Source organism: Physella acuta, unplaced genomic scaffold (assembly GCF_028476545.2).
Source record: "Physella acuta isolate Inbredline_101_S28 unplaced genomic scaffold, ASM2847654v3 ptg000237l, whole genome shotgun sequence".
Lineage (NCBI taxonomy): Eukaryota > Metazoa > Mollusca > Gastropoda > Physidae > Physella > Physella acuta.
The window spans coordinates 1,578-27,500 of NW_026731756.1; the positions used below are offsets into that span (position 1 = coordinate 1,578).

Sequence of the window (25,923 nt, forward strand, 5' to 3'; positions counted from 1 at the left end):
CACAATACGCCAGAAAGCTTCCATAATCCCACTGTTATATTACTTTATATTTTTTCAATTAAAAACTACAAATTAATCGTCACAAACTGAAAAGCTCTCCAATGTTTTCTGGAGCTGTCGGGATCTTTCAATTTTAATCACTGTAAATCCTAACTTTGATTAGATCACCCACTCTATCAAAGGCTGTCAACCTTCAAATGAAAAAACAGAGTTCAGTCTAATTGGACAAGAAAGGGGAGGGGGGGGGGTGGGAAGGGGGGCGAGGTTTGACGAATCGTAGATCAGCGGTCGTGTCATTGTGAAGAGGCATCGGGCAGATGGCTGGTTATTGAAACACAGAAAAAACACGCAATGCGCGCCGTTAACAACCACACTGAAAGAAATTCTGGAGAAAGATTTTGAAGACATTTTATTCTGTGCTGGAATTTATAAATTTTATGTTAACACGTTTGGGTGAGTATACAATAGACTGCCTATAGTGGGGTAAAAAACAGTACATAGTAGTAGTATAAGTAGTAGTTGAAGAAAGGGGAACTGTGGTGAAATATTTCAATATATATTATATATATATATATATATATATATATATATATATATATATATATATATATATATATATTTATTTATATATATATATATATATATATATATATATATATATATATATATATATATATATATATATGGCTTTGAGAAACAAATGTAGACACATAGCAACACAATATGTATGTGGTCATTAGTAGTTGGGTAAAGGACCAATAGCAAACTGCGAAAACTGACTTTCCTGATGTCCACCTTTACGACACAATACATATACAAGCTTGGTTGATGTGATTGTTTTGGTTATTATTATATTACTAGACAAATGGCCCGTTGAGGGAGAAATACAACGGGCGCCACGTTAATAGTGTTGTCTTTTTTTCTAAACCAAAACCAAAATTACCACTTCAACTTCAATTTAACCGGAAACGAAAAATGTCATTGAAAACAGATTTTTTATCCAGAATTTGCATTTAGTCAACCCCACTCTGATAATTTCAAGCGCCCCACCCCTCCTTTTCCCATCTGAAAGAAACACTGGTAGTATTTGTTGTTCATATAAACCTAAGTTAGACCTTATAATCTAGACCCGTTTCCTACTTTTGGCCGCTAAACCTCAATCATGCATATAGTGATTTTTATTTAGATTTTTTTTCTCCAGGGTAGGGGGCACGGGGGAAATTGAATTTTTTATTTTAGGGGGGGTGGCAGAAATTCTCCGAGGGAGGGGCTGACACTTGTAAAATTATATATTTTCTATATAAATTTTGTTTCAGGGGGACGGGGGGACTACCCCCAAGAGATGCTTGAAAAAAAAAATCTACATGCAGACCACTTTTATGAGACCAATACATTTAGGCGGTAATGTTAGTGTCTTTATTATCAAGTATCGATTCGATGACGTCATTATATTTGTGGCATATCGTTTCGTTTTGAAAATTTTCTATATGTTCCAAGGTCGTTGGGAGTTTTGTACCGTTTTACTGTGCGTCTAATAAAGTTCCTTGCGCAATGCTTCTTTCAGACATCCTTTCGATGCCCCCCCCCCCGAGCGAAATACAATGTATATAGAAAATATATATTTTGAACAGTGTCCGCTCACCCCCCCCCCCCCCCCCAGAAATTTTAGTCCACCCCCCCCCCCCACCTCCCGGAGAAAAAAGTCAGAAAGATACACTGTCCTTGTGTTTTCTCTAGAATGTGCCAGACCGACAAAAAACGAAACTGTTATTATAGATAGGTATTTTTTTTTAAGTTGTAAATTACAAATCATTGAGATTGATTCCAAATATATACACAAAAAGAAAAAAAACGGGTTTTTTACACGTTGTTAACTTTTTTTTGTTTGAATGAAATACTTGTAACGGACGTAAACCTTTTTTTTTTTTACATTAAAAATAGGTCACTGATACTTCTTTTGTTGTCACTTAGGCGTGAAGCCAGATAAATGTATAACCTCTCCACAGTGGCGTAGCGAGGTCGGGTGTAACCCGGTGCGGCACTTAATGGTGTCAACCCCCAGAGGCGCAGCGAGCCTTTCAAACTTTCGATTTGCACCACCCCCCCCCCCCCTCAAGTTTTCGATTTGCAACCCCCCCTCAAACTTTTGATTTGCAACCCCCCCTCAAGTTTTTCTATATATATTTTGCTATATTTTGCCTTGGTGTCACCCCCCCCCCCCCCCTAAATGGTGTCACCCGGTGCGATCCGCACCCCCCTCTCCCCCCTCGATACGCCCCTGCCTCTCCATACTGTAAGAGTTGGATTGTACACCCAGCACGCCATGCAGCGCTATACAGAATGATAACAGACTATCAACAGGAATTTGTCAATTTTAAGTGACAATGAAGTGACAAGAACATTCTGCGTGTATTATCTTGAACAAAACAAAACGCAGAAACATTTAGATATGGAAAGATGGAGTTGAAGTTTAATATTTTATTTCGGTTAAATAATTTAACTAACCATCTAACCGCGTCTTGAATATATATATATATATATCAAGCGAGACACACCTGCTGTTTGTTAAAGACCTAACCAACGTGACCCACACTCCACTACCAACGTGAACCACCCTCAAATGTCAATGGGTCCCCCTTCCCCACTGTTTTTCTACGAGGATATCGAATATCGATTGTGTTCGCTTTAGTACTGCAAATCACAGGGTTTCTTTTGTATTAAGAGCCCATTTAATCACGATAAATGACTGAACAGTGTATTCTTGTATAAAAGCGGAATCGATACAACGGGGTAATTGTACATTGACATATAGTAGGTAGGGACGACAGGGGGGGGGGAGCTCAGAACAAAATCTTGAATGTTTTATGTTCGATGTTTTATTGAATTGTCTCGCTTGAAAAAGTGTTGAATGAATGACATTAATTACATTGACTAAGCGACGCGTTAACATACAAAGGTCTCCTTTACACTTGGAATTGTAAGCTTAATGCGGTTGGAAATGAATGAGATTTACAAAGCTAGGATAATCTTGTTAAAACACGTTTGTCTGAAATTATAAATTATGGTTCCGTTTACGATTGCATAGCTTCAGGACAATATATATATATATATATATGAAGAAGGTGCAAAGATCGTACACAGGACAATATATATATATATATATATATATATATATATATATATATATATATATATATATATATATATATATATATATATGAAGATGGTGCAAAGATCGTACACATCTCCGTGCCTTTTTTTTTTTACATAGAACCTTTTCGTACTTGGAGTGTTGGCATTAAAATTTGTTAGACCATGACCATGTTTGTGTGACTATAACCTTTATTAGTGCGTGACTCTCTGAACGTGACTCTTAAATTTGATGCAGGCGTCATAGTAGGGTAGGTTGCGGCGTCGAGATTTGTTAGAAGAGATTTGATTGACAGTAGGGTTTGTCAAGTGTCAAATTTTTCTGTATAAAGATGTAAACTTATAGGTTTCGGATTAAGTTATAGGTTTCGGATTAAGTTATAGGTTTCGGATTAAGTCATAGGTTTCGGATTAAGTTATAGGTTTCGGATTAAGTTATAGGTTTCGGATTAAGTCATAGGTTTCGGATTAAGTTATAGGTTTCGGATTAATTTATAGGTTTCGGATTAAGTCATAGGTTTCGGATTAAGTTATAGGTTTCGGATTAAGTCATAGGTTTCGGATTAAGTTATAGGTTTCGGATTAAGTTATAGGTTTCGGATTAAGTTATAGGTTTCGGATTAAGTCATAGGTTTCGGATTAAGTTATAGGTTTAGGATTAAGTTATAGGTTTCGGATTAAGTTATAGGTTTAGGATCTAGCCTAAGTTTAAAATTTGATTAACCATATTATCCCATGATCTCCCATTTCTATAATTGTATATATGTTTACCTTTTGGGCACTGAATGAACAAATGACAATAGACTTTTTTTAAATCAATACTTTTTTTTTCAAAACGTTACCTAAATGGGACGCTAGTAACGAGCGGCTCTATGTAAATTAATTGCACAAAATATTTTTTTTCACGGATTTATGACTAATCACGTGAAAATTAGCGGTGTACTGAGGTCGTTTTGTGATACCAATGATTACATTGTTTATGCAAGCCAGAGGCGTAGCGAGGGGGGTGGGCGGGGACGACGACATATGTCGCCGGGCGCCGACCTCAGAGTCGCCAAAAATGGGTTGGAAAAATAAATCGAAAGTTTGAGGGGGGGGGGGTGCAAATCGAAATCTTGAGAGGGGGGGGTGCAAATCTAGAAAGTTGGAGGGGGGGGGGGGGTGCAAATCAAAATTTTAAGGGGAGGGGGTACAAAAGTTTGTCCCCGGGCGCCGGGAAGGGTCGCTACGCCTCTGTCGCAAGCTAAAAATACTAACAATAATACCATTGTCTAAAAAGCGGAAATAATTTTCAAAGGTCTAGTCACCTTCCAATCTTATATCCAGCAAAGTGAATACCACTTGGAATTAGCTAAAGCTGAGAATATTTCACCTAATTATTATATCGATAACAGTTTCGCTATTCGGTCTGTCGGTATCGCCCTAGAGAAAACACTTTGAAATTTATATCATGGATTGTGAAAGACCGTAACGTCACTTGGAACATATAGGAAGTTTTCAAAATAAAACGAAACATGTACAGTTCTAAAGCTGGAAAAGTACACAAAGTAAAATGAGTTCAAGAAAGTTAGCCTCTAACCCGGGATTCGAACTCGAGATCTTTTGAATTAATTCAGTTTTAATCATATATAAACGTGTGTTTCTTAACAACTTCGCAAGGATTCAGAAAAAGCATTTAGTTTTATTAGAACATAATGACTGAGTTAAAGCAGAATAAAAAAAAAACATTGAAAAATTGCAAGATTTCTCAAATACGAATAGACGACATAACTAATGTATTTATTTAAGTCAATAATTAAACAAATGAATTTCGTTGAGTTACATGCAAGTAAAATGTGATTTTAACCGGTTATAAACCTGCATGTGTATGTAATACACTATACACAATATCACTACTGTACGACAGCCAACTTCCAGTCTATAGGTTCAAACTAAAACCGTACCATTCAAACAGCGCTAATTATTTATAAACTATTATTTTCGTGAATGCCATAGCTCAATTTAAATTTAAACAATAAAGAGTCCAGTTGAGAAAATTAGCGTGTCGGGCCCAGTCGCAGCTATTCCACACAACATGTGCACCGTTGTGGCGCTATTTGAACGCTCTCGAGTATCACAATACCTTTTCATCGGTAAACTAACATATTCAAAATATGGCAAACACTAGCTTTGCATGATACAGACTAACCAATACTAATAATAATACAAATAAAAAAAACATCGAGTTAAATTTATCACTTGTCAGTAGTTCCTTGATAGAGTATTTCAAAGGGAGACTTGCGTATTCTATCAAAGAGATAAACGCAGTGCAAACAGAATAATTTGTTTTCTATTACCCAGAGGCGTAGCTAGGAGAGGGCAGGTGGGGCGCTCGTCCCGGGCGTCGATCCTATGGGGCAACAAATTAGATTGAAAATTATAAAAAGCATACCCCGAGCTGAATGACTAAACTATACACAGTCAAAGTTAAGAATATAGACAATACTTTTCGTGGGTGGGGGCAAAATAGGAGATATTTACTTTGTTGTTAGATTTGGATTGCAAAATGAGTTGGTAGTTCGTTTTTATATTCGAATGTCTAATAATTTTATTACAATTTAAAACAAAATTGTCTTATTTTTATTCACTCTAATATACTAATCGATGTTTCCATTACTAATACTTTTTAAATGCTATTCATTTAGATGTGCTAATTTCTAGGTACAAGTAGGCCGGTATTTTGTGAGGCAAAGGGAGTAGATTAGAAATTTCTTTGATTATTGAATATCAAACCGTTTTTTTTTAAAACATGAAAATATTTTTAAAAATTCAATACACTTTTTTCGTACAGCAAACTGAGTCGATGATTGTTACTTTGTAGTAAATAACTGTCAAAAGAATTATTTTCGTATTTAAATTTTTTTATTTTTTTTTATACCTGTTGTTTCCATGCAATCGTACGGTTAGTACCTGTCTAGCACTTGTCGGGGACAACTAACTATGTAAGGAGACACAAACTAAAATAATGTGTTTTGCCTGTCTTTCTATAGAGTAATTTAGTAAATTATTTGTTGACATGTTCATAAGAGCTCACCTCCCCAGTAGCATTACATAAAATGTGACTTCTATTTTTTTGAGCCCACAGATACGGGGGGGGGGGGTGAAGCTATGGTCACTCTTAATACTTTCTTTCCTGTGCCATTTATTGAAGATAAAAATATTTGCTGTGCGTTTTTATTTTTTCTTAATACTTTTTGTTATTTAAAGATAATTACTTTTTTTTCTAGAACTATGATTTCTACTTGAAGACAAATCTCACAGACCGATCACTTGAAATAATCTCGTAAAAATGGTAGGTTTGATATTACAATAGTATGTTTAATTATGAATGTTGCAAAAATATGTTAAATGTATTACTAATGGTATACCTACAATGAAAGGTTTAATTATTACTTATTGGTGATATGTTAATGATCAATGGTAGTTTTAATTAGTACTGTTCAAAATTAGGGTTCAATTATAAACTGTACAATGATTTGCTTAGTTATAATCAACTTGACAAAGATAAATCTTTCATTATCAATGGTACAATGACAAGTTTAGTTACCTTCTTTCTTCTTCATCGTTCTTAATTTTAGTTAGAATGTTCTCCCTCCAACTATTTTTGTTCCGTTGAGGCCATTGACTCCGATTTCAGCCTGCTTTTCTTTTTGGATTTGCTTCCATAGCCTTTGTCCAACCAAGAACAAACTACAAGGCAGCAGTTGTTTGATTTTGGTGTTGTCTCACCTCGAAGAGTTGCTGAGACCCAGTTATCGTACCTCCAGTAGCGTAGCGAGGGGGGGGGGCGGGGGGACTACGTATGTCCCCGGGCGCCGACCTTAGGGGGCGCCAAATGGGTTGGAAAAATAAATTGAAAGGTTGAGGGGGGTGCAAATCGAAAGTTTGATCGGGAGGGGGGGGGGTGCAAATCGAAAAGTTTGTCCCCGGGCGCCGAGAAGGGTCGCTACGCCTCTGCGTACCTCCCGAGTGTTCGAATTCGATACTTATCGGTTTAGCAACCATGATATCTAAATATATATCACTTGCTACGTAATATTAACACGAGTAAACTACAGGCGAATCAAGTTCTATAATTACTCTAAATAACAACAAGATATCTCAAATTCAATTATTATATTGATCCTTAAATATTACTGTGACATGTAAGTAGTAACACAAGGAAGCTACAGGTAAATCACGTTTTATAAGAACTCTAAGTAGCAAACAAGCTATCCCAAACACAATTCTATTGATGTCTAAATATATATTTCATAGTACGTAAATAGTATTACAAGAAATCTACAAGTAGATCAAGTTTTATAATAACTTTGAAGCGACAAACAAACTGTCCAAATCACCACACCACCGATGCTCACATATCGCTGACACAGCCATTCGTCTTTTAAAAAACCAAGTACAATTACAGCGACGATTTGGGTTCTAAAATCACAACTGACGGCAGATTTCAAACTATTTACCTGACCTCGACGTCACAAATAAGTTTATCGAAATGAAGTAAATTGTATTGCGGTGTGGCTTCATCAGTCTATGGCGTGGGTACCTGCAAGGGGGGAGGGGGGGGGGCGGTGGGGACGACGGTAGACATAGTTATTGTTCGGGCCTGCCCCTATTTATAAAAAACTTTTTTGTTTTCCTTCAATGCCGAGCTTAGTACGCTCTTTGCACACCAATAAGTCACTAACACACTCAGGGTCGAGATTAGGGTGTGCAAACACGGATTCCCGATCTATATTTAGCAGGCTAACCATTAACATAACATTGCACACAAGACAACAAGGTTTTAACATAGTTGGCGCATCTCGCGGGTAGAGTAGATAAAGGCTTTTGTTCCCCAGACAACGTGATCTATTGAGTTGAAAAATGACTGTATCAACATCAAGCGGAAGTCGGGAGTTGTTTGATTTGTTATTTGATTTGTAATTAGGGATAATTCCCCTAATGAAGAGAAACAAGACGCATATTTCACCAGCGTTTTGCGATGATTCTAAAATGATTTGTGTAAAACATTTTTAAAATATTGATTTTTTTGTGAGATCCTTAGGGGACTAGCGTAGTCCCCTTGTCGACAAAAAATACGTCACTGTTCGATGCCTACATCGAATAGTATCGTGAACAGTTAACTGGTATGTCACGAGTCAATCCCTATCTCATCTACTTCAAATTGATTGATTTATAAATGATTATTGATCCATGCCCATTAGCTCTCTGTTGCGTTAATCCAACTATTGTCTTAGTAAACAACGATAGAAGCTATCAGGCTTTAACAAACACTTTAGGAAGCATGCAGAGACAAGTTACTGACGACACGATTTGGCACTGGATCTACGAATAATTCCCAAAAGACACTTGTCCGAATGGGCACTTACCCCAATGCGACAAAGAAAAACACACTTTTTCGATTGGGACAAATGCCCGAATGGACGCTTGCCCGATTAGGACAAATGCCCGAATGGACTCTTGCCCGAATGCTTCAAATGCCAGAAAGCCACTTGTCCCATAAAGGTTAATTATATATTACCTAGTAGCACAGGCGTCGCGAGGCGAGGGCGGGGAGTGCGGACCGCACCGGGTGACGCCATTTAGACAAAAAATTGCAAGATATATAGAATAAATATTTTTTTTGCCAGTTCAAATGAATGTTAATTAGAGTTAAAAAGTATTTTAAGTACATATTGACGATCTCGAAAAGGGGTGGGGGATTGATACCAAACGTAAACATTCAAACTATAGAGAAAACTATTCTACACTCAGCTGTATTTATAACCGACTATATACAAACATCATTAGTATTAAATGTGAACACTTTAAAGCTATTACAGGGGTGTGCACCAACTGCAAAATTTACAGAGAAAAAAACCCAGGGAGGTAGGGGTGGGGGTGACACCATAAGATGCCACACCGGGTGACACCCGACCTAGCGACGCCACTACCTAGTAGACGACTTTAATAAATTTGAATTTGGAAAACGTTTTTATGTCATACATTACCAATAAACTTGTATTTGCATTATAACAAGTGTAAAAACATTTTTTTTTCTATGAAACAAAAACAATGACCGTTTTATCTCAGCTTTTTATAAAATGAATCTCCATTTCCTTATTACATGTTCGCTTTAATTAATACATTGTATAAACAAGATGCGTTGAACGGCGATCAAACATCCGCGACATATAGTGTTTTAAATTCAACGCTGAGACTGTTTCATTCTTTAGTGAAATGATCACCACACAGTGGATGTAGGACAAAAGGCCGACATCCAAAAAGCCGACAAGACAAAAGGCCGACATGGACAAAAGGCCGACATGGACAAAAGGCCGACAGCCTAAAGGCCGACAGGACATAAGGCCGACAGCCAAAAGGCAGACAGCTAAAAGGCCGACAGACCATAAGGCCGGCAACATAAACATACTTATAACGCAAAATACGTGTTACTGCATAGCTCATATCTAGACAACCATTGAAAAAGGGCATACAATATGGTGAAACGTTCAAGAGAAGAGACGATGCTAGTTGCTATTATTATAAGGTGACCCATCGGGTCAAGCGACTGAAGATTACGGGAGTGTCTTAAACACAAAGGATCAACACCTAAATATTGCGAAATGCGCTCACTGGTGTTTTTCATAGCTCATTCTATTTCCTCAAAGTGAGACAACCATCAAAGAACCAAGTTGAAAGCTGCCAGCATCATCGCTCGCAAGCAACAAGGCGGAAAGCTAAGAGGCAATGCTAGTTGCGATCCTTTTAAGGTGAACTATTGGGTCCATGCGACTCGGGATGACGGGAGTGTACAAAGGATACAAATATTGATGGCGTTACCACTATATTATGCAAACAGAATGAAAGAATCTATGAAAATTATCTAAATGGGATTCCAAGGACCCAAAACACAATTGAAGGGTGGCGTAGGGAGTGGCAGGTAATCGTCGGGAAAGATGGCCTGGAGTCTTTTGTTTGCTAAAAAAACCTAAACCAAGATCAAGGAAGAGTGGAAGTAAAGATAGAGGCATTATTGCTTGGTGAGGCCATTAAAAAAAAAAGAAAAAAAAAACCAATATATACAGAAAGAGGACAGGATAAAAAATGTTATAATATAAAGGGAAAACAGAACTAGACTTAAAATTCTACATGGCATAGCATACAATTTAACATACTAGGCCCTAATTTTTTCCTATTTGTAATACAACTTTATCCTTATAACTGGTTTTCAATATAAATTAAAGAAGTCTGTAATTGTAGTTTGTTGTTTTATAAAACTTGTCGGCCTTTTGTCTTGTCGGCCTTTTGGATGTCGGCCTTTTAGCAGTCGGCCTATTGTCGTGTCGGCCTTTTGTCGTGTCGGCCTTTTGTCCGTGTCGACCTTTTGTCCGTATCGGCCATTTGCCCATGTTGGCCTTTTGTCCGGATCCCCCACACAGCAGTCTTAACGCGTTAAACCAGATAAAAGCGCCTGTGTTAAAATCTTGCGGGACGCCGTGCCGCCTAAACCGTTTCACCAATATGCTGCAACCACAGCAAACAACCACCGCTAAACAAAGTGCTCAAGCGATAATCAAAAAATGTAAAGAAAACAACATCTCCTTTACATTATTAAAGAATTTTAAAATATTGAAAAAATTTACTTAATTTTAACAAAAATAAATAACTAAATTTAAAATGTATATATAAATTGTGTTACAATTATGTATAGGAATCTTTAATTCGAATTTATTTAGAATATTTAGCAAAATGTCTTAGAGCAAGTGGCTTTAGGGCATTTGTCGTATTCGGGCAAGTGTCCTTCTTTCTTCTCATTCTGCGTTCTTAATGTTTAGTGTTGGAAGAGTATTAGTATTACTAGTCAACTGGTTATGCGCCATTGAGGCCATTGACTCCGATTTCCGCCTGCTTTTCTTTTTGGATTTTTTTCCATAGCCCGTTACATCTTGTCATGTACATTTGTAAACTTCATAGCCAGGTTCAACTATCCTCTAAAGAATCGAGATTACAATAAATCGGTGACGATTTCGACACAGATATATTAGTTATGGCTTCATTGCTGTAAAATTTAAACAAATAAGCTCTAACTAATGAAATGATCCTAAGCACGACACCATCTATTTTATTTGTATTTACTTATAAGCATGTTGAGACATCGGAGTATATATGTATATAATTATTATTAGAATACCATTCGATTTGTGTTTGACATTTACATTTGTTGTGAAATACATTCAAAAGATCAAGTAATATTATGTGTATTTAGATATCCTTACAATATTCATTTCTCTTACATTCAGAAGGCGCATAGTATATACTGGAATTCTAGATGGAAGATTACTTTTATTGCGCTAGCGATACTTTTCTACATAGGCGTGTACTGGGCCCAACTCACAGGATCTAACCCAAACACAAGAAGTCCCAACAACGAAACTAACTCAAACGTATCTTCTGTGCGGAATAGTTTTCATAAAGTGCAAAACAAAACATCTAATGTTCCACACAGTGATAGCAGGTATTCTAAACTACTGCAGGAGTTGAAAATACCTCCTTACATGCCTTATAGTGAGGTTTTCTTGAAAAATGCTTCAATTAACAACGAATCGCTGGTGGAAGATCTCATCAGGTCAGGATTTGGTCTCCAGTCTTACGTCACGGAAACTGGTGAAGAAATCTGGACAGAAAATGGCGTCCAGTATCGTCCGTTTCCTTACAAAGAACCAAAAGACAGCAAATATTACAATTCAGAGTTTGAAGCCTACATTCCTTTCAATGAGACCACGTTTTTTGAAGGTCGACCAGCTCATCCATTGTTTAGAAATGGGACGAAAAAAATAATTTTATGGTGGCAACATAAAATTGGTCAGGCAAGCATTGACGGGCTAAAAACTTTGAGGGCGTGTCCAGAGTTTCCTTGTGTCATTGGCTCAGACAGGAAGTACACAGACGTCAGTAGTGCTCTACTTGTTGACAGTGAGTTTTTGCAACGTTAGACGTTTTTCTATTTTTAGCATCCTTTTTCCCTATACGCCTCATAACTCGACAATTATTTGCATTTCTTGCGCATCAACTGCATTCTTTAAAAAGTTTTTTTTAAGAATGTCAGTAACTCTAATAAGTATGGTAATATTTTTTTGTTCATGTCCAAGACACATGGGTAAGATGAAGTAGAGTTTACTTGTTTCAATGACCTCAGCATGTGAAGGGAAAGTGTGGTCAGCAGTGTTCGCAGCAGCCTTAACTTTCCCTAGGGTGAGTTAGGTACGCATCAGAGCTGGCTGGATTCGAACTCGAGACTCGAGTCTAACTCTGTACAGCATGGCCACGCAATCTCTTAATAAATACTAAGTTAAATTTGAAAGAGTATAATGGTTGTCACTTAAATAAAATTGTTTGAATAGAAAATAATATTAACTGTATGTGAGTACTCATTATTACGTAGAGAGATGCAGTTTCGCCACCAATGGGTCTTGTTGTGGACTCGACGTAATAATATTATATGTTGAACAAACGTGCTAGCTTGGACTAAATTTTTAAAAAAAAGTGGCATTTGTTGAAATAACTATTTGTTTACAAAAGTTATTCTTTACCAGGAATACCCTACAGTAACCGAATGAATACAAACATAATTATCACGCATGACTGGGCACAATATAAATAAACCCAAACCAAACCAGGACTACTTGATTGCCAAATACTAGATCTAGCCTAACAATTTGATTACCTCTTGCCTGAATCTTAAAACTTGAATCTTGTGATCATTCCCAATGCTATTTTAACACGTGTGTCATTTCTACCAGTCTGATTTCTAATTATAGCGGTTAGTTGTATTAATTTTAATCACATATAACAACACTAACACATTTAATTATTTTGATCAAATTACAGCACAATTTGTAAACCACGAGCCTCCACCTGCCCTTAAAGCTGATCAAGTTTTAGTTTACTATCAAATAGAAGCTAAGGGAGATATGTGGTACGGAAATATATTTCAGGAGCACCCACACTGGAATACAGCATTCAACTGGACGATGTCTTTCAGAAGGAACGCGGACATTCGGACTTACTACGGTTTGATCAGAAGAAGAAAACATATCAGAGAAAAAAATTACACATCAATTTTAGCATCTAAGACGAGGCTGGTCGCCTGGTTTGTGTCGAATTGTAATACAAATTCAAAACGGGAAGAATATGTGGCAGAGCTTCAACGGTATCTAAAGGTCGATGTTTATGGGAAGTGTGGTACGTTTAGTTGCGCCAGAGGAAACGATAGCAGCTGCCGTGATCAAATTCGTAAAAAGTACAAATTTTACATAGCGTTTGAGAGCAATCTTTGTAAAGATTACATTACGGAAAAGGTGTATAAATACTTCGATTCAGATTTCATTATTATTGCCCGTGGATCAAATTTCTATTCGAGTAATCTCCCTTCAGAAACTTTCATAAACACCGCTGACTTCAAATCTCCCGAGGAACTGGCTAAAAGAATTCTATATTTAGATTCCCATGACGATGCTTACATTGCAATGCTGAAAGAGAAAGACAAATACTTTAGCATCTACGAGGATTATCCGTTATACCGTATCGATCCTGTGTACCTGGAGTATCGATACGAGGCAGTTCCCATGTGCCAGTTGTGTCAGCGGGTCTGGAACTTGGAGAAATATGCTAAAACTGTGCCAGATTTTCTTGGGTGGTTTTATAACACAGAATTTAAATGCAATTAAGTAACTTCTATAAAACGTTTAATTAAATCAGCGAGCTGTTACAAAATAAATACTATCGTATTTACTATTGTAAAATCGAAAACAAGTAGTCTAACTACTGTACAATAAATATCAAGTTTTGTGAAAAACGATAATGACGTTTCATGCTTGAAGATTGCCAGTTGCATAGGCGTGCTTATAATGGTCTTTATATCTAATATATAGAACCAAATACACCTTGAGATTTGGAGAAAACATGAAATAACAGACTGAGAGATCTAGTTTTCTGCCTAAGTGAAAGCACATTTTGCTAAAGTATAAAACGAGGAAAATGATAAATTTTTACAAAGTTTTCGTTTGATCAAATTGTAATTATGGCTATGAGTTTTGCTATTCAATATACTAACAATGATTATATGGATTGTAGTATAATTTAGTTTTTCAAAGCAAAGTTTAAATGCCCTTTACAAAGATTAAGTTAAAAGGAAAGGAGCTTGACTGCATATTTACAAAAGCTTTATGGCATTGTATATAGCCCATTACTTGCCTGTAATTTATATATTTATTTACATAAGATTTTGTGATTTTGCCTTCTTATTTTTTAAATATCAACGTGATTGACAAAATTGTGCGTCAAAAAATGTATTGCTTAATAAATTATTGTTTAAATTACTTTATTTTAATTTGATTGTATCATGAATATTCACACCAGGCAATACATACAGTGTGACACACAAAGTTCAGAAAAAACCAACATTTCGAAAGCTTGATTTTAAAGCTGATCTTGTATTTTCGTGCTAGTCGTCTCTCTGTTGAGAACATGTGGCTGAAACTGCTATTAGCTTTACTAACTGGCAAGAAAAGTTGTTTCCGGTTTGTGAGCGAGGGGGGGGGGGGGGGAAGGAGACTAGATAAAGAGTTAAAGTAGTACAATATTTTTTCTAAATAAATTATATATCTTTTTATAATTTGTCTTTTGGCAGGGGTAGACACTCAAGGAGATAAGTGAAAGAAACACTGGTCTATTAGTGTTACAGCTTATAAAAACAAACATCCACAAACATGATGTTGTTGTTTTTAATTATATTTAGCGCTAATATAGGAGCGCTGTCGTAACATAATAAGCTGTAAGTTGTGTTCAATGGTTGGTCAGTGAGGAAAAACGTCTTGTCGATCGCGAGACGAACAATTTTACAGCAGGGCCCACGTCTTGTCAATTGCGAGACAAACAATTTTATAGCAGGGCCCACGTCTCTTCAATCGCGAGACAAACAATTTTACAGCAGGACCCACGTCTTGTTGATCGCGAAACAAACTATTTTATAGCGGCACCTACATCTTGTCGATCGCAAGACAAACAATTGTATAACAGTCCAAGTGTGAACTCTCTTTTGAACATTTGTTTGTTTTATCCTAGTTTTGTGAGGGAATCACGCCCCCCCCGTCCCCCAACGCTATCCGTCAGTTAATTACCCCGGTCATTTCCCTCGGAATACTACCTAGAGAAATTGCCTTTCTCTAATTTCTTGCTTGTATATTACCCCCCCCACCCCCACCAATCGGACCAAGGAACTGTTGGTGGTCAGAAAACTGGTTGTTATGAGTTAGCCCTATACCTAGCCATAAAATTATATATATATATATATATATATATATATATATATATATATATATATATACATATATATATATATATATATATATATATATATATATATATATATATATATATATATATATATATATATATATATATATGCAGTGTTTCTTCCAGACTTTTTTCTCCGGGGGGGCACTTGAAATTTTCGGGGGGGCGGTAAACTTTCTTCGGGGGGGCGGACACTGTTAAAAGTATATATTTTCTATATGGTAAAAATTTTTCGGGGGCAAAGCCCCCCCGAAGAGATGCCTGGAAGAAACTCTGTATATATGGCAGTCGTCCGATGCCTGTTCGTGAACTTGCCGGCTTAGCAGGCGTTTCAAATTTGGCAGGCGTTCGCATGTGGCCAATAGAACACGGAAAATAAAATTGGTCAGACTCTAAGTCCTTTACGAGGTCTAACAAAATGAACGCGACTGACTGAGCCTGATATTAGCTATATATCTAAAAATAACTTTGGCGTCGACCATTGAAACCATCTACTCAGGCGTGCCATTCTCGTACTGAACCTCTGCATTAACTAACGCTGGTTACGATATCTCGCTCGACCATCTCCTCGCTTCAGTGGCTTTATTCAGTGTCAAGTCTTTAGTATCAACAGTTCTTCTACCTCAGAGCCTAATGCCTCAATGGATTCTGCTAGCTTGTGGAGCCAGCCCAGCCGAAAGTAACTGATGCATATCGATGGTCTTTTGAAGCCTAGCATCCATGACATACGGCAACATATTACACTAGGTTAAGTTACAATCATACCGGGTTTACACAGGATAGTGGTTAAAAAGACGGTGTTAGAAACCCAGGGTTGCTTTCATACAGTTCCCATCCAGAGGGAGGGGCGGGTGGGAAACTTTAATTTAAAGATAACAGCGGGTACATGTGTCGATTTGATACGGAGTTTTCACGAGCATACAAAAGTTTGTGTAATGTGTGACGTCCTGTTTGTACTTAGGTGGGAGTGTTCATTATAATTCGAACTGTTCTTGATTTGAAAGTTTTCTAACGCTGTTAATTTTTAAATAACTTTTTAACTGCAATAAATATTTTAATATATATGTAGGCCTGTACTGGTTTCAGACAAATGAAAATGTCAAGTTTTTAATTGATTGGTGTTTTTGGGTGATTATAAGTTAAAATAGAGCGAATAAAACACTAAACGAGTTTTAATCAACTTCATAACAACGAACTCTAAATCACACCGAAAAAACAACATTTTTTTATTACTTGTTTTATAAAAATTATTATAAGTACTTCATGCGGAGATGGGGGAACGTCTCCCTCCCCCCCCCCCCCCCCCCCACCATCGAAGAGATGTCTGAAAGCAGCTCTGAGTCTGTTTAAAAACAATTGGTGTTATAATTTATCCTTCCAAGCCCACCTACCGTGAATTGACACTCTTTCTCGCTAAAATAAATTGACTGTCAGCTTTAAACGCGATTTGTAACTTGCGATATGTTGTGTATTGACTAATAGGCGTATTGTCGGGGCCAGACTCAGCTATATCGGGGCCGGGTCTAGAAAAAAAATACTAACAATAAAAAAATGATAAGCACAAACCTAGATAATGTTAGGATCGTTCACTTATTGTGCTAAGGATTGATCCCTTATTGTGCTACGCTTAAAATTAAACTAAACAACTTAAGTTAAAATATATTATTATGATTGTTTGATTAATTATAAACACGGCTGATTTCGGATCGGTTTCTGCACATATTATTTGCTGCGTGAATTTGTTTTATTCAAACCGGTTAAATAATATAAGGGGAACTACTAGCTATTTATTTTTACTGTGATAATAAATATCTATTACTTCCCTTTAGAGTTACAGTTATAATTTCGTAGTTATGTAGAAAATACAGTTCTCACAATCAAATACTGAAATAAAGTTGAAATCTTTGATAACCTGGTTTACTAAAAAATGTGATGAAATGTGTTTTTAGATCTTTTAATCTCAGGACGAACGTTACCTGAAGTGAAGGGTACGCAACCAAATTAACAAGTATAGGGGGTGGAAGCAGGCGTTGTAACTGAAATAGCAATATAAACAGAAAGTGATATTTCAACGCCTAGGGTAGATAAAGGTACAGAATATAGTCCAAGTAAAGACAGAACCGTCAGAACCCAAAAGGGTTCCGAACCTACCTTTCCACACGGCACCAAATCGCCTCGCCCTCCATGCATCAAGTCAGACGTGTAAATACTTCTGCCAATCAGCTCTAAAAAAATAGAGCTTTCATGACAGACCACTCTACATGTTTACACTATACCCATTTAAAAAAGCTACTATTTGTCTGTATCGTCGTCCCTATACATGTGTCGCCTGTGTGGTCGAATAATAGTCCTTGTTGTGTTTATGAGGCTAGCGGTCAGACCCTTTGGGTTCAGAAGTCAAGCCAGCCCGCGTCTTCCGTGCATTAATTGTGATAGTGGTCTGCCATGAAAACATTTATTTATGTCAAGTAGTAAAATCTTTGTAACATTTTAAAATGTTGGAATTTAACTTTTTGTTGTTGTTGTTGATATTTTAAGAATTGCTATATTTCAAAGGTTTTATTAACACGAGTCTATGACACAAACTCACTTGTTTAAACTTCACAGAGATACATATACAAATATTACAGACATAATTGCTTTTTTATGCCTTGAGAATTAAGTGCATCATATACATTTATTGAATGAAATTGGCTTTTCTAACATTTTGATCAGTTAAAAAGGAAGTAAAAAACACTTTGTGTTTACAATTGAAAAGAACCCAATCATTTACAAAAACATAAAAATGTAAAGGAACAACACAAAAATATGTGTCAATGATGTTTTCAGAGAATTCGTGATAGTGCTGCAAATTAAAGTTAAAAAAATTATTGTTGGTGTAGTATTGTCTTGTGAATTTAGTTTATACAACATATGGTTTTAAGGATGTGTATTTATTTAAAATTTAAGTTACCAAAGTATTGTAATTTTTGTATTATAACAAGTTTTAATTGTCATTTTTACAAACTTTTAAAATTGTTAATGTACACATAATATTCTTGTTTTGAATTAAATTTATTTTAAAAACACTCTAAAATATTATTGACTGAACATCAACATAAATTAATTATAATTATCGTTAATTACAAGTACAGTAAGTATAATAGTTATATTGTTAAACTTATAATTAAATGGAATAATTGCGTACATAACAATCCATATGTTTTGTTTCAATATTGATTATCTTTATAATATCATTAATAATTATTTTCTGCAAAGGTAAATAAAATCTAACGCATCGTTTGCCTACATTTGTTGAATTTTTGGAGTAAAAATAAATCAATTCAAAATAATACAACATCTTAAAAATATGTTGTAAGGATTTAAAAAATGTAACACTCAAATAAAAAAGTGATCTCGCCTAATTTTTCTCGAATACTCCTATATTAAACAACAGGGGATGGGAACTCGGGATATAGTTATGATTTTTAATCCATTTTAAATACTTAAACTTTTAAAAATATAATAGAATCTCATAAAAAAAAGAATTGCGCACTAAGCGAACGACGAATAAAGATGTGCATAATAGTGCGGAATATTATTAGTACTTTATAAATTCACTTGCTTTTTGAGAAATTGGAAATAGCGTAAATTAGTACTTCCGGTCAAAACAGAAATTACTCAATATTTGACAGAAGGCAGTGAATTAGATCTTTTACTTACATGTGAAATTTCATTTATCTATCTGTAATAATACTCAAGTTATAGGCTTTTGATAAAAATTCAAACTAGTTAAAAGTACCACTTCCGGTTATCGGAAATCACTCAAAAGTTGACACGGATCTACGATTTTGATAAAATACTTATATATGAACTTTCATCAACCTAGCTGTAACGGTACTAAAGTTATCGTGTTTACACACACACACACACACACTCACACACACAGACACACAGACAGACACACCGAAATACGGACAAGATTGCAAAATTATGTTTTTTTCCGTATCAGTGAGGTGTAAAACGTCAAGATTTGTAAAAATCTCGATTTTTTTTGCACGATTACAAGACTTTCTCTATAATTCGTATACACGAGAAAGTAAAAACATCAATTGGAATAATAAAAAGCAATTTGAAAAATCACATTGCAACTTTTTGTCTGACAATGGTAATTAAAATTTCACAACAAATAAATCAAATAAATTTCCCTAATCTCATTTCATGTATTCTTGTGATATAGACATCATATTTAATGTGCTAAGTCAGTTAGGTTAGAGATGAATTATTTATTTCAAAAAAAAAAAATAAAAAAAATTATTGAAAACTTGGCAACGGTGGAATATCATTCTGTGAAAGAAAGTAAGATTAAAAGTTAAGCCAAAAATTATATTAACTTTCAATACGTATATGGTGTACGGCTTAAGGTTCATAAAAACTCTTATATATATATATATATATATATATATATATAGATATATATATATATATATATATATATATATATATATATATATATATATAATCTTTTTTTCTCAAAATTGAATGTCAAAGTTATGAAACAAAACAAGATTTGAATAGCAGTCATACTTTCATATATACTATTTATAAAGCAAACTTAGGTTTAGTGGTCATCTATAAACGACGCTTTTTAAAATGAATTTAACCTTTTTTATACATCCTCAAAATACATTGTTAAAAAAAACAAAGACCCTCTCATTTTCATAATTACTTTTTTTTCACAATTTCTACCCCTCACCCCATTGATACACCTTGGCAAAAGTTCGAACCCCCAGTCATTCTTCTAGGATCGTGACGTCGTTTATGAACGACCGCTAGTCACCTTAAGTGTAAGTGTAATTTAACATGAATCCCCGGAATTCACCGGACCCATCAGTAGTGAACGTCGCATACAGGTTACTGGTCGTCTTGATAGGGCTAAATGTTCTGTTTCCACAAACCCTTTCCAGTAACAGATCGCTTGTGGACGTCCCGTTATAGATTGTAAGGTAATCAAAACCGTTCTCTAGTTGAATATCTAAAAGACTGGATACCAAAAAATAGCAGAATTCTGTAAACAGTGCAAGGTCGGGTTATAACATGATTAATTGAAGATTATCTTGACTTTAAACCTTTTTGAAGTGTAACAGTTAATCGTATTCCATTAAAGCGGATGATCTACATGTATCTAAAGCTAAGTGGTCAACGGTTGTTCAGGGTACTTGCTTGAGCCTAATTTTTTTTTAATTTGGTAAACCTCAGCGTTAGGATATAAGAAAACCGGGAAATTTGGCACATGCCACAAAGTCCACAGCATATGGGTAAAAACTGACCGCGAAGGAGCACCGCCTTATTTAGTCGATAGATAAAGAAAAACATTTTCATTGACGATACCGCCAGGATAATTTGTAAGGTCGTAGCATTAATTTTAATTGTTTTTCACCATACCAAAATTTGAAAATAATAAAAAGAAAATTTCTGGAGTGTTTTCTGTTACAAAAAAAACCTAGCTGAACTCTATTAGAGTTTGTAAAAGAAAGATCAACGATTATCTATATATATTTAATTTTATTTAACAAAGAGCTATTTTTTTCAAGATGGCCCAATTGCAATGACAACCATACTTTCAGAAGTGTCCCTGTTGCATGCCAATATTTTCCTGTACGTACCCGAATTTAGATACACAACAATAAATAAGTAAAGTATATTAGTTAAGACGTTTTTTTTTCTGAAGCCTACTACGTTAACAGATTTTACTAAAAGTCCTCGAGAGTTATCATTAGGATTTAACATCAACAGGCATGGAAACTAAATTATGTATGCACTTACGTGAGTGTTGTGACCTTCTTAGACTGGAGCGGAATATTCCAGAAACATGTACAATACTTAGGGTAGATTTGTGGATAGTTTGGGCTGGTTAGTAGACTTTTGCTGATGGGTACAGTTGTGTTACATGCTATGTAATTTGCTACAAGACAAAAAAGACATTACAATTTTGTAGACATTATACAACATTAAAAATCTAAGTAAGCATAACCACTAAGGAAGGCGGTTAATTAGACTGTTTTACAACGCACCTACACATTTTGTTGTGTCTGTAGTGTTGATGGTGTATGGTAGTTGACAGGAACACATGTAGCTCCCCACCGTGTTAGTGCATACCTGCTGGCATGGTGCTAGTGCATTCTGGCACTCATCAATGTCTGCGTGGATTAGGGGAAAGTTTTAGGAGATTTTAAATATTTTCCCGCTCGCAATTTCAATCAAATTAAGAATTTCATTATTATAATCCACATTCGCAAAGAATTTTAATAATTGTAATATTTGTTTCTTTCTTTGATCCACGTATGTACAGGAATCATCGTTTCATTTGTCAAAAATATTAAATTTATAGATTTAATTACATAGTTGAAATGTATATATATATATATATATATATATATATATATATATATATATATATATATATATATATATAACTTGAAACTATTTATTTGACATAAACATCCTACCGTTACACTTAGTATTGTCTGTGCCACTTATGGCAAAGCCAGGGTAACACGAACACGAGTAACTTCCCAGTGTGTTGGTACACTGCTGCTGACAAGGATTTTGGCTTGTGCATTCATCGATATCTAAAAATATCGTTGATGATGTAATTGGAAAGAATGCACGTTATAATTTTTTTTAATACATAAAAAATTCTAAAATTTAGATTCGTTAAAAACAAATATAAAAGAAAGATCTTAGTTGTTTTTTTTCGCAATATATATAGTCTATGTTTTTATAGTGTACACTAAATCGTATTTTTTATTTAAATGACTGTCGAAAATAGTATCTTTATTTAGCAAGCACGTACAAAAATATTCCGTTTTAAAATGAAACTCTTACCATTACATCTAGTGTTGTCAGTGCTACTTGTGATGTAGCCAGGATTACATGAACACGAGTAGCTTCCCATTGTGTTGGTACAAATTTGCTGACAAGGACTCGGTGTTTGACTTGTGCATTCATCCAAATCTGAAAATAACGTTCAAACAACTAACAAATAATGTTTACACATCAAGATGCTGTGCAATTAAATATTAAAATATTTCTAAAATTTAACGATCTAAAAATCCTTTTTATTTGAAATATTCTATATAAGATGTATGGCCACGTTAACTTACCTGTAACTCGCGTTTGTAAACGGGACAAAGAGCTACCGAACACAGATCAAGAAGACAAAAGTTGCGGGGAGGGGGATGAAACGAAAATTAAAGTGTTTTCTGGTTTTAAAATTGGCGTATTTTTTTTCTTTATTTTATACCTGTTGCTTGACTGTTTTACGAAATCTCAATGGAGATGGAAGATGGGAGAATATTACCTACTGAAACCATTGTTATAAAGAGTTGTGAACTACGGTCTGTCCATCAACGAGATCATGGTTAAAAAAAACTCTTTTTTCCCCCGAAAAACTAAAATACTTTAACATAGACATTTGGGACTGGTATCAGATCGATGGGGAAAAAATTTGGTGTTTACTAAATATTGGTTTAACATTACTAAATGATTCTTAGAAAAAAACCGATACAACGCACTCTAATTGAATGCAGTACTACATTAATGACTAATACTAGTATCAGAAAATAAGACAAGAAGTGTATTTTGTGTCCTGAACGACTTACCATCACAAATACTGTTGTCTGTAATACGTATGGTGTAGCCAGGATTACATGAACACAAGTAGCTTCCCATTGTGTTGGTACAGTTATGTTGACACGGGCTTGGGATTTGGGTTGTGCATTCATCAATGTCTTAAAAAGTATAAATAGTTAATACCGTTATGTTTCAAGCGTGGTGTTTTACACGGGTAGCGTTTTACAGGATAACCCAGGGCGCCAAATTAAAACCTGCCGGGGAACCGCCCGTGGGAATTTGAATTTTATTTTCGTTAAACCTCCCCATGAGTATTCTCAACAACTTCCCAAAGTTTTATTGCGATCGATGAAAGGAGTAGTAATGCATAAAAGATAGACAAACGTACATTGCTTTATATATATATATATATATATATATATATATATATATATATATATATATATATATATATATATGTTTATTTATTTATTTATTTATATATATACAACAGTGAGAAAGGAGGGCATCTGCAAAAATTGTTGTAGTTCTCTAAAAAGTTGGAGATAAGCCAAATGTGATGACTGAAACATAAACTGTTGTGTTTGGACGCAGTAGGGTTGATGTTATTGAACTAGTCGTTCATTACTGCTTACTTCACTTGTTATAAATTGACGGATACAAATGTAAACGGAGATGCCTACCCCTCCACTCTTCCCCCCTCCCCACCACGGATTAGTTATTTTATTTTACCCCGTTCGTATACATTAGTTATTTGTGTAGGATATAAATAGAGACCAATGTATACACGAGTGTAGATCACTATTTTATTTGATCACGTTTTAGGAGAGATGAAAGGAAATGCATTTCTCCTTTAGTAACTGTGTAGTTAGTTAATTAAAGCTATTTATTAGTGGTACACATATAGACCTTTTTTTTTTAAAATCTAATGTGTACTTGTCCGCTGTTGGTAGTGTTCAGTATAGTATGTTCTTTGGCTTGTTAAAAATATGGTGAATTTAAGGAAACACAAGAGATGAAACAAAGTATCTCTATCACCTGTACATATGAGTCTGTCAGCTTCTGAGATGGAGCCATCAGACAGGACTGTGATGTTTTTGGTTGTGTTACAGAACTTCCCACTAGAGTAAATCTTTCCCTGGGGAGTTTGGTCAGTAGATCTCAGAGGGACGAGCCAGGAACCTATTCGATACAGAAAAAGTTGAACACGTGAAATAAAACATTTATGTACTAATGGCTTTATTATCTGCCCCTTCCCTAGATCGACCGGCTCTACGCTTGTAAACCTAGTCGCCAATAACAGCTCACCAGACTGGTCTGGCGATAGCGTCTGGCTAGTTATCTCTCCTTCTGTTATTGAATATATTAATTTATCTAGGGAATACATTGTGTTATCCTCCTTTATTTTCGAAATTGCTTAATTAATTTTTAAATAATAATTAAACATCTAATTAAAATACAAAATAGATTGACTTGTGTCATCGAAGTGGAAAGTATCTGAATAGTATGAAAACAAGTTAATTAAAAAGTCTAGTGACATTTAAGCGCAATTTCCTTATGTTATCTAAAAATAGCTCTGTCGTAGCGTAAATCAAGAGCAGGGTTAGTAAAACCATTGGTTAAAATACATGTTTTATTTACAATAGAGTCACATGACTAAAAACCATTGCGCGCCTAGCTACTGAACGTGATGACGCAGCCAGTGAACGTGATGGTGCAGCTATTGAACGTGATGACGCGTGTGGTGTGGTTGGATAAAAATGCCTACTAATTCGGTCCAAATTTTAATTAATTCAAAAAAATTTTTGTGACCGAACGAAAGGATATTTTTGAAAACTTTCTTCGGCAATATTATTCTAAATTATGGCATAAATCGATTGGTACATGTTTCAAGTCGCTAAGTGGTCTGGTTGCCGAGATATGGGCAAAAACTGCATTATTTCGAGGTTTTTTGGCTTGTCCGGGAAATCCATGAAAGAAACCCGGAATTTTTATGGCCTATGTTCATTCTCGTAACTCGCTTAACATACTTGCTTTTGGAACTAGTCATCGATATTGCTTCGTTGAGGAGTAGATACGACTTAAACCCGTGGACACACATTCATACATCCATTCATCCATCCAGAAATGACGGGTTAATAAACGCAATTTTCCAGAATGGAAATTGCGCTAAAAAATCGCTGCATTGAAAGTGTGTCAAAATTGAGTTACAAAGTTTGCCTTAAACCCAAAAACAAGCAAACAAAAAAAAAACAGACGTTGCGAACTAAATAAAAACGTGCAAAAAGTTAAACATCTGACTAAACTTACCCAGGCTACAGTGTCTAGTGGTTTTGTTGTAGATGTAACTGAAGCACGTTTTGTTGAAACTTACCCAGGCTACAGTGTCTAGTGGTTTTGTTGTAGATGTAACTGAAGCACGTTTTGTTGAGACTTACCCAGGCTACAGTGTCTAGTGGTTTTGTTGTATATGTAACTGAAGCACGTTTTGTTGAGACTTACCCAGGCTACAGTGTCTAGTGGTTTTGTTGTATATGTAACTGAAGCACGTTTTGTTGAGACTTACCCAGGCTACAATGTCTTGTGGTTTTGTTGTAGATGTAACTGAAGCACGTTTTGTTGAGACTTACCCAGGCGACAGTGTCTTGTGGTTTTGTTGTAGATGTAACTGAAGCACGTTTTGTTGAGACTTGAACAACGTGAGGCGCAGGACAAATGGCTGACTTGGTCATACTCTACATTGATGGGCAGTGTGGTCACTTCGGTGGTATCGGCAGATTTGTA

The 25,923-nt window shown here is 35.5% G+C and overlaps 1 protein-coding gene across 1 annotated transcript; it reads left to right on the plus strand.

Annotated features, from left to right (window-relative positions):
• Positions 1-387: 387 nt before the first annotated feature.
• Positions 388-14,637, plus strand: LOC131938202 (alpha-(1,3)-fucosyltransferase fut-1-like). The gene is made up of 4 exons (XM_059296115.1): positions 388-453; positions 6,417-6,481; positions 11,472-12,144; positions 13,060-14,637. Exons 2-4 carry the CDS (start codon positions 6,479-6,481, stop codon positions 13,896-13,898), a joined length of 1,515 nt encoding a protein of 504 aa, XP_059152098.1. The 5' UTR covers positions 388-453; positions 6,417-6,478; the 3' UTR covers positions 13,899-14,637.
• Positions 14,638-25,923: the final 11,286 nt, after the last annotated feature.